Source organism: Ursus arctos, unplaced genomic scaffold (genome assembly GCF_023065955.2).
Source record: "Ursus arctos isolate Adak ecotype North America unplaced genomic scaffold, UrsArc2.0 scaffold_8, whole genome shotgun sequence".
In the NCBI taxonomy this organism is placed as follows: domain Eukaryota; kingdom Metazoa; phylum Chordata; class Mammalia; order Carnivora; family Ursidae; genus Ursus; species Ursus arctos.
In genome coordinates this window covers 84,706,771-84,720,304 of record NW_026623100.1, presented here as the reverse complement: position 1 = coordinate 84,720,304, position 13,534 = coordinate 84,706,771, and the positions used below count along the sequence as shown (strand labels likewise).

The window sequence follows — 13,534 nt, the reverse complement described above, 5'->3', positions numbered from 1 at the left end:
ATCTTTCACCAGGCATTGGAGTGAAAGCTGTCAGGGGTTTGTCCCGCAAACCGCGGTGGTGGGGATGGCCCACCTGAGCCTGGGTGTCCCCACCGTGAAGCAGCTCCTAGGACAGTTATATTGTATAAGGTGGCTGGCATGTCTGTAAAAATTCACATCTAATTTTACTTAAATGCACAAGTTATTTCAAATCCTTACTCCCTACTGTATATGCAGCATTAATGTTTCAGGGAAGACGTGGGGACTGCAGCTTGACGTTCCTTTGATTTCATGCCCAGAGCACATCAGCTCTGTTACTGTTTCGTTAACTTTTTAAATCCTATTCTGATTTGTTACAGCGTGTTGTGTCTTGTTATTAGGAAGTTGAACTGTAAAGAAAATCAGGTTTTCCTCATAGGTCAACTCTGTTTGCTGTAGTGATGAAGAATGTGCCTGTTGGCAATTCCAACCTCATAGACAAATCTGCGATCCTAGTCCCTAATAGAGTGTGATTTAATGCTGTGTTTTTAAACATACACAGAGGGCACAGTAGTGCTGCAGCTGAGGGCCCGTGGGGCGCAGACGCTCCCAGAGAGCCCGGCCCTCGGGGAACTAGGCTGTTCGCTCAGGATGCTTGCACTCCCATCAGTCTGTTTGGTTTGGGAGTTAGGAAACCCGCTGTTCTGAGTGTGCCCATCGTCTGTTCCTCGTAGCCCCCAGTGCACGCTCACGACGGCTGGGTTTAATTTCGGGGGTTTCCCTCTGCAGGTTGTGCATATGGGGTGGGTCAGCGAGAGACTCGAAGGCACCGGCTCCTGCCACACCTTCCGACCCAAGTTCCTGGCCCTGAAAGGCTCGTCCCTGCATGTGTTCAGCATTCCTCCGGTAAGAACACTCCTCGGGTGAGGACGCCTGCACTCCCTGGGGAGGGGCTGCTGCAGGGAAGCCGCGTGGCATGTGGTGTCCACAGGAGGCCAGAGGCAGAGGGGCCAGGCCCTGCCGCTCTCCTGCTCACACACCAGCTGGCTGGGAGGTGGGGTGCAGAAGGCCGTTCTCAGAGGATCGGACACAAAACAGAACAAAACTCTTCTCTTCCTACATTCTGAGTTAGTGGCCAGATAATGAAATTTAAAAAGCTTCCCTTTCCTTCACATCCCTCATGTTTTATTTATTTTTTATTTATTTTTTTATTATGTTATGTTAGTCACCATACAGTAAGGGCCTTGTCAACAATGGTTGGAAAACTAGGGTAAACCCGTTAAACAGGTTTCTTTCTGTGGGATTTCTCCCGAGTTGTATTGCTCCCCAAGGGGGTATAGCTCGTGTGAACGCACGTAACCCAGCACGGCATGTGTGAAATTAATCCCAGCCTCCCAGAGACGAGTGCCAGTGAAGTCAGCAGCGTCTGTAAATCCCCTCGCAGCTCGCCGAGTACGCTTCTGTGATCAGGTCAACGGGGCCTGAGACCCTCGTCCTGCCGGCGCTGGTGATGGTGATGGGGAAGGGTCCAGCACCGCTTTACTCCACTGTCACGATTTCACTGTGGATACTTATTTGATATAAATGAGAGGAAATAGAAGCATCTAGTCTGATTTTTACGTGTACGTTCATCTGTTTCCTCATTTGAGTCTTGCTTGAGTGAAGTTCGTGGGTAAGTAAAGTAGTAAAGAAGTATAACCAAGGGGGCTATTTTTGATCATTTTAGTCAAAACCGGCTCCTTAGAGATCACGCATTCACTGTATTTACTACTGGAAAATTCTTAAAATGCATCGAAAAGCTGCGAGTGCAGGCCTCATGGGTGGATCTCTGTATTAATGACGCTGAATTGAAGGGGAAATTCAATATTCTAGACATTTGGTTTTAGCATGGCACTTAGGGGGCCCACATCTTCTCTGGAGGAGTCTGGTGGTGTCGGCCAGTTGCCGAGCTCTGCAGGGACGCCTGAGTCCCTCTCAGACTGGAACGCTCGAGACGTTCACAAAGCCCACAAGGGGGCTGGCGCCTGGCCCTGCGTAGACCCACCTGTCACTGGGGGAGGCGGGGGGAGGGGGAGAGGCTCGGCTTGAAGTGAGCGCCCTCCCGGGTATTGCGTCTAGATTCGTGTCCTAGAGTGGGCTTCCACAGCCTGTCTTAAATGTGCTGACCGACCTGGGAAGACGTCATGAAAAAGTACACAGCCTCCCCCCCGGCCCCTTCATGGCCATCACGGTCAGGAGGCCCGTTGACCCGTCATTTTGGAACCATTCATTCTGTGCTCGCTTGGGCAGCACACGGGCCACAGCTGAGCAACACAGTGAAGACGAGCACCGCACCTGCACGGGCGGCATGCGAGTGAAACCATCGGTTCCGGGAAATCCTGATGTGTCTGATTCCAGAGTTAAACCTGCTGCTTTTGCCTCATAGCTGGGTTTACAGGCTCAGTTGTGGGTATGCGATCCAGCTGGTGGTTCAGATGTGGGTCAGCTCTGTCGCAGCACGGTGTGCAGCCTCCCTGCAGGCCGCCATGCTGCCAGGGCCGGAGCGCGGGCCGGGCTGGGGCCGCTGCCCCGGGAGCTGGCCTCCTCTGCTGAGACCCGCCCCCTTCCTGTTGCCTTAGGACAGAACTGACACTCGCACACTGGTCACCACAGTATGGCATTGTGCCCGCGGGGCCTCTCCGTCCTCCCCCAGTCTCCCCGTCTCCCTGTCTCTGTCTCTCTGCCTCTCTCTCTTGGTCTCTGTCTCCCTGTCTGTGTCTCTGACCAGCGTCTCCACCGTGACCTGACTTCTGATTCCTCGGAGACAGCGCCCCGCCTTACCTGGTTGCAGGGAGCCTCCTTCCTGGACTCCTCCTAGGGCTGCCTTGGTGTCTCGGTCTCTTTGAAACGAAGGTCCTTTGCAGCAGCTGTTTCTTTTGTGACGTCCTCATTCCTCAGGATTTCTGCAGGAGGTGACCACCCACTGTCCCCGTTCCCGACTCAGGGTCACCAGCAGTGACTTCTATGATCATGAGGGTTCTGTTGACGGAAGGAGGAGCGCGAGGCCCCTTGGAGCTAGTTTGGTTCTTGCTGTTCCTAAGGGATGGCACGGCCCCACATGAGTCCAGAAGTAGTTTCAGGGGTGTGGGGCGCTGGGAGGCAGCGTGAACCCCGCACGCGTTCACCAGTAGCCTCGGGTTAAAGGAAGCCGGATGTGAATGAATGTTGTGTGCATCTCTCCAAAAACCGAAATACGAAGCCGCCCTTGAGAAAGCAGGTAGTGCTGCCATCTGAACCCTCAAGTGTTCATTATGTAAGACGGCACCTCGGGGCGGGCTGTGAAGCCACAAAATCTGGGGAATTTAGGAAGCACACCCACCCCCCCGCCTGTGGGTGGCCTGCAGGCGTGAGAGGAAAATGCCGCCATCGCCTGAGATGGAGCGTGACGGGCGCTGTACGGGCGAGGGCTGGGTGTTCCTCAGCTTGAAGCCCCTGACGACGTGCGAAGGAGACGCTCGAGTACAGCTGTTCTCGCTCCGGGAAGCGATCTGGCCCGCAGCATCCGTGCTTGGGTGTCCCTGGGCTGAGGCCGCGGGAGCCCTGATTTTCTTCCCAGTGGATTCTTCATGTTGCAAGAGGGAGAAGCCATCGGTGTCCCTTTCCCAGTGGCAGTCGATCCACACGGAGAAATGAAAAGACCAAGGCAGTGGTGTCTATGGATATTCAACCCTGAGTTAGGGTGAGCTCACGTGATTTATTTGCGTGCTTCCTAATGTCTTCATGTAATTTAAAAATTCCTGGTGACCTAAACTGCTGGTGCTGAACATCACCTGTAAAATTAGAATAAAGCAAATGCTCCCTGGAGAGGCTTGTAGTGAGGTTAAAATAAGGTGATTTATGCGGGAGCTGTCTGCACTGATGCTAGAAGCACACGCGGTGTGTTTTCTGTGGTCTGGAGCCTCTCAGCCTGTGCCCACGCCTGCTTCACGACGTCCAGCATCCTGCCTCTCACAGAGAAGATGCTCTTTGACTGTTGGTTGAACAATCCATGAAATAAGGATTGGCAGGTAGTAAAGCCTAGTGGTTGTGCTGTGTGTTTGGAAATGTCATCAAACTATTGCTAAAGAGAATATAAAGGAAAAATCAACTCTTTAGGTTTTTGGGGGGATGGGGAGAGTAAGCCAAGAAATCTCAAAGTGTCTCCTGGCTGAAACCCGTAGATAACAATGAGGAAATTCCACAAGACAGCAAAGGCAGTCCACTCAAGCGTGTCTCAGTCCTTTGTGGTTCAAAGGAGAAGGGTGACAGCGGGTACAGCAGGCTGGATCCAGGTGCGGAGAGAAGGCGTGTCCATGCCGCACTCCCTGCCCGCGGTTCTGCACCGTGATTTCTCTGTGGGACGTGGACGCTCTGTTCCCAGGCTTTGGAAGGATTTTCAAGAGTTCACATCATTAAAGGTAGAAATGGTAGCCGCTCCCTTTCTGTTTTAATTAAATACAGAAAACAGGTACGTAAATATTCTACTGTTAAAATCGAGTATTTTGTAAACTTTCGTGTCTCCATTGTGTTTTCATGGCCAAGAGTTAGAGACCAGGAGAAAATCGAGAACACAGAAATGTCACAAGTCAGAAGGTGAAAGCAAGGTTTCATGGCTCTTTCTGCCATTCCGTGGCATGCGATGCCGTAGGACAGTTCCACGCCCACTTCCAAACACAGTGGAGGAACTCACTTCGCTGCGTGCCTTTACATGGGCAGGCTGTGCACGAAGCAAAACATGGGAAGAACATTAAATCACCTCGGAAACTACAATAAAGGGAGGGGAGGTACAGAGATTTCCCACATTCCGCCGGCCCTCTCCATGCACAGCCTCCCCGGTGTTACACCGCTCACCGGAGCGGTACATTCTTTTATCAAAGATGAACCTACATTAACACACCCGAAGCATTCGGCGTTCGTGGTTTACCTCAGGCTTCGCGCCTGGCGTCGCCCGTCCTTTGTCTCTGGACAAAGGTGTAATGACATGTGCCCGGCGTCACAGTGTCATACAGAGTAGTTTCACGACCCCAAACATCCTCTGAGCTCCACCTGTTCGTCCCCTCACCCCAAAGCCACTGATCATTTAGTGTCTCGTGGGTTTGCCTTTGCAGACTCTCCCATAGTTGGCATCATACAGAGTGTGGCCCTTCAGGCAGGCTTCTCTCACTTAGGGATGTGCATTTAAGTTTCCCCCGTGTCTTTCTATGGTTTGGTGGCCGGACTGACTTTCCTTCCTTCCTTCCTTCCTTCCTTCCTTCCTTCCTTCCTTCCTTCCTTCCTTCCTTCCTTCCTTTCTTCTTTTTCTTTCAAGATTTTATTTATTTATTGGACAGAGACACAGCGAGAACGGGAACACCAGCAGGGGGAGTGGGAGAGGGAGAAGCAGGCTTCCCGCCAAGCAGGGAGCCCGATGTGGGGCTCAATCCCATGACCCTGGGATCATGACCTGAGCCGAAGGCAGACGCTTAACAACTGAGCCACCAAGGCGCCCCTGGTGGCTCCTTGCTTTCTATCAGGGAATATCACCCACTGTGTGGATGCACCAGTGTATTTATCCATCACCTGCGGAAGGACGTCTTCGTTACTTCCAACATTTACCAGTTGTGAATAAAGCTGCTGTGAACATCTGTGTGCCGGTCTGAGTGTGGACGTAAGTTTTCAGCCCCTTCGGGTAAATAGCAAGGACTGTGACTGCTGGATCGTCTGGTGAGAGTATGTTTGGTTTGGTAAGAAACCGCCCAACTGTCTTCCAGAGCGGCCTCGCCATGGTGCGTTCCCACTGGCGATGAGTGGGTGTTCCCGCTGCCCCACGTCCTCGCCAGCGCCTGGTGTTGCCGGGGTTCCAGACTGTGGCCATTCTCACAGGTGTGCAGTGGTATCACATTGTTGCTTTAATTTGCGTGTCTCCGAGGGCACGTGATGTGCAGTGTCTTTTCCATCCTTGTACCTTCTCTGGTAAGGTGTCTGATGGGGTATTTGGCCTATTTTTTACTCAGGTTATTTGCCTTCTAATTGTTGAGTTTTAAGACTTCTTTGTGTATTTCGGATAACAGTCCTTTCTCAGACGTGTCTTTTGCAAATATTCTCTCCCAGTCTGTGGCTAGTTCTCTCTTTCTCTGACTTGGTCCTTCTCAGGGCAGAGTTTTTCACTGTAATGTATCCAGCTTACAGGCTCTTCCTGTCACGGATCCCGTCTTTGGTGTTGGATCTAAAAGGTCATCACTATCCCCAAGGTCATCTAGCGTTCTCCCATGTTATGTTTCAGGAGTTTCATATTTTGCATTTCACGTTAAAGTCTGTGGTCCATCCTGAGCTTTCTGCGAGGCAGGCAAGGTCTGGGTTGAGATTCAGGATCTTGCACGTGGATGCCCACCTGTCTCAGCCCCACTGGATGAAAGACTGCCTGGGCTCCGTTGTGTTGCCTCCGCTCCTTTGTCGACAACAGTGACTGTGTTTATGTGACTCTGGGCTCTCTCCTTTGATCTTTGATCTGTTCGGCTCCAATACCACCTGCAGTGATTGCTGTAGCTTTGCAGTAAGTCTCAAAGTGGGGCGGCATTAGTCTTCCGACTTTCTCCTTCGATATCATGCTGCCTACTCGGGTCCTTTGCCTCTGTGTGAACATTAGAACCCGCACGTCAGCGTCTGCACAGTGATTTCCTGGAAGTGATAGGCCTGGGCGTAGTTCTCTTGGCAGCTGATTTTCTTGGCCACCAGACACGATGCTCTGCGTAGAAGCAGCTGGTGTGTGTAGTCCTGCGTCTTGCGGTGTGTGGTCTGTGTTCCTGTGATGACGTCTCCATCCTCTGTGAGCCTCAGCCTCTGCACGCTGGACCTCACAAGATGCTCTCAGGGTTTTCTCCCCACTTCGGTGGGACAGGCTGGCTGGGCGCTGGAGTTGGTATTTCCCTTCCCCAGGGCCGCTGCGTCTGACTAACCAGCCTCCCCGAGGTTCTTGGGAAGAACGGTGCTCCGTCTCAGAAGGCTCGAGCGGACTTCCCCCAGCGTTTTCTGTGGGACCTGGTTGAGCTCCCGGAGGTAAATCTCACAGTGTTGTAGGGCCTCCCCGACCCCATGATTGGGTCGCCCTGCAGTTTTTAACTCTCGAGGTTGCCTACATTGAGCCCCCAGCAATCTGATGATAACAATGCCTTTCCTGCTGGTGGGGGTCCCCGTGGTGGACTCCATTCCCGAGGCTCTGCTCTGGGAGGCCATGCTTGACCTGTCTCAGGGTCACGGTGTGCCCTGTGTCCTCCTTACGGATCCGGGAGAAGTCCGTTCAGGTTTTCTCTTGTTATGTGCGAGCAGTGACTTCCAAGCTCCTTATACACAACTGGAAACATGCTAACTTTTTAAATAGAAAAAAAAAAAAAAAGCAAACTTTACCATTACTTAACAGTATAATGCCAGTTTAAATGAATCATTTTCATGCATTATCCAGAATAACAAAAGCATACTTTTTTTTTTTCAATTGTTATGGTGAAGATGGTGAAGAGTGCTTCGCTTTTTTTTTTTTTTTAATTTTATTTATTTATTTGACAGAGAGAGACAGCTAGAGAGGGGGAACACAGCAGGCAGAGTGGGAGAGGAAGAAGCAGGCTCCCAGTGGAGGAGCCTGATGTGGGGCTCGATCCCAGAACACCAGGATCACGCCCTGAGCTGAAGGCAGACGCTTAACGACTGCGCCACCCAGGTGCCCCAACAAAAGCATACTTTTAAATGGGGACTGGAAAGCTTTTATAAGACAGTGAAGAAGTTTCCCTCTGAAAACACATAGAAAGAGTGGCTCTGTGGAGTAAGGAGTGAGTTAATCCTCGTTAGTCGTGGGCTGTAAGCTGCTGCGTGCTGGCTGTGGGACTGCAGGAGGCAGACTGCTCCCCCTCGATTCAGCAGTGTCCTCCGTCTGAGGACGGGGCCATAAGCTACCGGCACATCCCACAGCGTCATAGTGAACCCTGAGGACCTGCATCTGTGTATTCATAATTGGGCTTGAAACTCTAAAACATTTCAATTTAACATGAAATTTTGCTGTTAGCATTCAGCAACTTCTCATTGTAAAAGCAATACACAAAATATGGCAAGTGAATTTATTCTGAAATATTTACAGATATTTGAGTCGGACCTTGGACGCTGTATCCTGGAGCTGGTGGCAATTTCCCAATAACATTTTCTACTTTGCCCAAATCTATAACAACCATATGTGAAGTTTTTAATGTCTGTATGTGTTTATTTATGCTCTGGTGACATGAAACATGAGGTTTCTGAATCTGAGATGACGAGTGACTCACCGCACATCTTTGTGCCAGTTTCCAGGTGCCGGCGCGCTCTGCACGGACAGAGGTCTGAGCAGAGAGAGAGGACTCGTGGCGCAAGAGAGAGACTGTACCTCACTGACCGTGTAAACAAGGGCTCTCTCGGGAGAGCAGGGGCTGCTGGTCATCACCCTGTGGAATGAGACCAGGTGGCTCCAGGGGAGGCAAATCTTCCAGTGTCCCTGACGAGTCACTAGCACCGCCCCCCACGTCTCCAGGCACCACTTATCCGTCCTTCCCCCCCAGGGGCAGGGATTTTGCTCAGAAGGCCTGACCGCACTCACGGAGCCTGTGTCTCAACACTTCAAGTGAGAATACTTGAATAAATTTTTAGAAGGTCCAAAGATTCTCTGACAGATAATTTAGGAAGAGCTAAAAGAGAAAGTCCTATATTCAAGGATAGTTTCTGAGTTCCATCAAGATGAGGCAAAGGGATGACATTGAAGCGAGAGAGGGAAAAGAAGGACAGAGGACTGGAAGAGCCGGGGGAGGGGAAGTCCGTCCACATTTTCCGGCTCTGGGAGGGCATCCTGTGTGGAGGAAGGAGAACCAGAGGTGGGGGCAGGCCCGGGTCTCAGGCTCTCAGAGGGGCTCCTAAGTGTGGATTAAAGCCTGGATAATTCTCATCACTCTGCTCTTCTTTCCACCAGCCTCTTATTTCTGACTTGCAAATTGAAATCTGAGAAAACATGAGCTCCTCGTGTTTTCAAACATCATTAAAATGTGTTAATAACAGTTAGAAAGTCAATTTTATAGCATCTTACAGCATTAACATATAAATTATGTACCAGTTACCTATGAACATGCAGGAAATAGTAGAAGCAATTTTAAGAATGTCAATTAGGTAAATATATTGTCATTTAAAATTTTTTCCCTGAAAATAAATAATTTAATTGAAGATTAGTAGACCAAAGAAATAGTAGACAATTGTATATCTAATACAGAATTACTCGGTGTCACGTCTGGGGCTACACAGGTGTCCCACAATATTGTTAAGGGACGCCAGGATATGACGTCTGAAATTTCTGCTACATTTCAAGCCAAATGTGGTTCCATAAAATAGAAACTGTCAACTCTCATGACTTGGGAAAAGAATCAATGGCACATGGTTACAGACCTTCACCCTTTGATGCAGAGTCTGGGTATTCCCTTTTCGTTGCCTGCTGGTTGGAAAAATTGAGGTGGCCCCGCCGATCGTTTTTCCTTTTCCTGATTTGAGTCACCAGGAAGGAGTGTAAGGATCAAGGGATCCCGTCCCATCCCCGTCCCCTGAAAGCCTTTCTCCAGAGACAGGTAGGGGTGGCGATGGCTCTGAGTGCCACTCTGCCTCCCGCTCTCGCCAGCAGGAGATCTTGCCCCTCCTGAGAAACCGTGCACATTGCTCACGCTGGCTGCATCTGAGGACCTCTGATGTAAGGCGGGGACGTCAGGGAGCATCTAGTTTGCAAAGCAAGGAGTTCTGTGTAAGTAAGGTTTACCTAGTTCATCTCCATCCTTCCTCCCCCGCACCGACTGCCTGTCTGCCTTTCCTTGTAAAAGGGGTCAGGATCTTTACACTTGGACTGTTCTCTGAAGACGTCGCCACAACAGAGTCACACTGGCGCGTATTTTTAACACAGAGCTCTGGTCAGGTGGGGCTGGGGTGGGACCTGGGATTCTGCATGTCTAGCAAGCTCCCAGGTGATGCTGATGCTTCTGGGTCCCACAGCCTCACACTTCGAGAGCCCTTTTGAATACATCAGTAGTAAATCTACTTAAAAGTCAAGATCTCTGAGCCCCGTCCACACTTGCTAAATCTGAGTCAGGTGGTGCCAGGAACCGCCTTATAGCGAGCTTTGCGGGGACTCCTGGCTGTGCTTGGGTTTAGTTCAAAACTCTAGGAACGTCTACTTAAAAATTGCATCCCGTCACTGACCGCTGTCCTCTGAACCTCTAATTTTGAGCTTTATATTTACCTTCTAATTACACATGTATATGTGGATACACACATGTATGTAATTTTTCACTTTACTAATTCCATAGATGCTGATCTTGTCATCGTGAGAATGACCGTGTCCTAAACCATCCCACCCTGGGAGGTGGTTGGGTTTAGTGCTGGGTTGACACAGCCCAGACAGTTTCCAGAGTTATAACTAAAAAAAAAAAAAAAAAAAAAAAAAAAAGATGAAAGGAGCTCTGAAGGGCATCACAGATATTTTGGAGGTAATCTGCGTCAAGCGGAAACTTAGAAATACTTCGTCTTTGTTCTTTTGCTGAATCAGAGAAGCGTTCACATAGCAAAGCTCGAGGACGTCAAATCCACACACTGACGTGAGCCTGCATAGTACAGGGTCACAGCAGCGAGGAAGCTAATGAGGGAGGATGTTCTGAATAATGTGATTTCTTTCTTTGTATTTTCATGATTCTCCAAACATAAGCAGCATTGTTGTAACTGGAAAAGTTAAAAATTGTGTCCACGTTCATCCCCTAGCCTCAGTGCTCTGCTGTACCAGTTGTCACTCTGATCGGCCTTCTCGCCATTATATTTTACCTTTTGCATTTTTTTAATCACAGGAGCAAGGACTTAATGCTGGGTCGGTTGATACTAAGTGGCCACATGTCCCTGTGATTCTCGTGTCATTAACGGTTCAATGAAACGTTCTGAGGTGATGGGTTTGAAATGCCTGGTTTCCTCCCGGTGTTTATTTGGCAGAGGGATTTCAAGAAGGTCACCACTTAGTACATCAAGTACTTTCAACGTTTCAAAGACATGGTGAACCGTGATTAGTTTCATTTTTTATGTGTGTATTTAATGGCTGGAAAGAAAGTGCAGGGTGAGCAATGAAAATCAAATTTGTTACAGTATTGAATATTTCAGATTTTCTGCGTGAAATATTCTAATGGAGATCATGCATGCGAACATGGATTGTCAGCCATAAAACAGCACTCAAAAATCAGATGATTTGGGGTGCCTGGGTGGCTCAGTCAGTGAAGCGTCTGCCTGTGGCTTAGCTCATCTCAGGGTCCTGGGGTCGAGCCCCACGTCGGGCTCCCTGCTCAGCGGGGAACCTGCTTCTCCCTCTCCCTCTGCCTGCTGCCCCCCTTTTGCTCTCTTTCTGTCAGATAAATAATAAAATCTTAGGGGCACCTGAGTGGCTCAGTCGGTTAAGTGTCTGCCTTTTCAGGTCATGATCTCAGGGTCCTGGGATCCAGCCCTGAATTGGGCTCCCTGCTCAGTGGGGAGCCTGCTTCCCTCTATCCCTCTGCTCCTCCCGCTGCTTGTGCTCAATCTCTCTTTCTCTCTCTCTTTCTGTCAAATAAATAAAATTTTTTTAAAAATCAGATGATTTGATCATTATTGTTAAAATATTTGTAAAATGCATTGTCAGGCCAATCAAAAATATGTTCAGTTAAGTTGATAAGCTGAGAAGTCTGTATTCCTAGAATGGAACAGACTAGTGAGTTTAGTCCTAACTCACAAGACTAGACACACACAGTTCAGGTCACACTCCAGCAAACACACGGACTCACCCGCGCTCACACGCAAACTAGTCACCCCCGTAAGTTGTCTAAATTAGACCTAAAATTGATCCTTAATTCAGTGTAAATCCACTTCAGTGTAGAATCCAGAATGAATTCTACAGCGTACCTGAATGCATGTGGTAGATGAGCACAGGTGGTGCCGCACCCCAGTGGAGGTGAGCACAGGTGACGCATCAGACCCACTGCCAAAGAGAAAGTGTAGTGTTCCTACCGTCCTGCTCATGGCTTAGAATTTAATTAAGGTAAAGACTTACTCCATTGCTGTAAATGTTGACGTTTATACAACTAAAAGTAGCATGTTTGTTTTCATGTATACTTTACAATTTTTCCATCTTTATTTATTTATTAATTTTTTAAAAAGATTTTATTTATTTATTCGACAGAGATAGAGACAGCCAGCGAGAGAGGGAACACAAGCAGGGGGAGTGGGAGAGAAAGAAGCAGGCTCATAGCGGAAGAGCCTGATGTGGGGCTCGATCCCGTAACGCTGGGATCACGCCCTGAGCCGAAGGCAGACGCTTAACCGCTGTGCCACCCAGGCGCCCCTGATTTTTCCATCTTTATTGAGGTATAATTGACGAATAAAACTGCAATATCTTTAAAGGGTACAACGTGGTAGTTTGACATATGTGTATACTGTACACTGAAATGACCCCACAACCAAGTTAATGAACATGCCCGTTATCTCACATAGTTTCCTTTCTTAAAAGAGAAGAATGCTTGTGGCTTATGTATATGTTTTATATTTCTTACAGGTGAGCACATTAGACTGGGTACAAGCAGAAAAAACCTACAACCTCTGTGAGGTACTATTTAAACTTCACAAGGTAGGTATCCTTTGCACATGAGATGCTTTCATAAAAATAGGATGTGCCTTTGGGTTTAAGGAGTCCATTGAAATAGTAACAAAACGTGAAAATCTTCTGTTTTCATCCCATTTTCCCATCCTCAGAGTTGCCATCCTGTTGTTCATGATGGTGGGTGGGTAGGCGGATGGATGAGTGGGTGGATGGATGGGTGGCGGGTGGATGGATGGGTGGATGGTTGGATGAATGAGTAGATGGGTGCATGGATGGATGAGTGGGTGGGTGGGAGGATGGGTGGATGGATGGATGGTTGGATGAGTAGATGGGTGCAGGGATGGATGAGTGGATGGATGGGTGGGTGGATGGATGGATGAGTGAGTAGATGGGTGGGTGGGTGGGTGGGTGGGTGGATGGAGTGTGCACAAGTATGTATGTGCACATGTTCTGGGGAGAGGGTGTTTTAGTTACCGCCACTTACAGTAGTATGTTCCAGAATCTTTGGTTTATTATTGTCCTTGCCATTGTTTTTAATATATCAGATACAAACCTGAGTCCTAAGAGCTTTCTTATCAAAGGCTGGCCTGAGCTGACCAGAATAACTAATCAAATAGTCTACTCCTATTAGAGGGAAAGTGCTCGTTGGCTAAGGAAGGGCAAAGTTTTATCTGTAACATGCATAGCAAGTTTCAGAATCATCCAGTTTAGTTGAACAGTTCCAAAGTAGTGAATCCATTGCTGCAGAATCAGGTCTTGGTTTCTGCTGGGCAGACACCTCATCCGGGACTTGCGGGGTCGGGGGGTCAGGGCTTCCTGTGAGTGCTCGGTGGGACTCCTGCCTGATGGTGGTCGTCGTGTGTTGCCAGATTGAAGATGAAGACAACTGGGTGAATGTGGATTCCCCCAAGTTGCACAAGCCTCAGA

General features: G+C 49.0%; 1 protein-coding gene across 3 annotated transcripts in view; it reads left to right on the top strand.

Annotated features, from left to right (window-relative positions):
* The window catches only part of SNTG2 (syntrophin gamma 2), a 205,974-nt gene that overhangs the window by 136,813 nt on the left and 55,627 nt on the right, over positions 1-13,534 (top strand). For all 3 annotated transcript variants that reach the window (XM_044390009.3, XM_057309257.1, XM_057309258.1), the window contains 2 exons: positions 748-864; positions 12,563-12,634. In XM_044390009.3, coding sequence (XP_044245944.2) covers positions 748-864; positions 12,563-12,634 — 189 coding nt within the window. The remainder of the gene's footprint in view (positions 1-747; positions 865-12,562; positions 12,635-13,534) is intronic.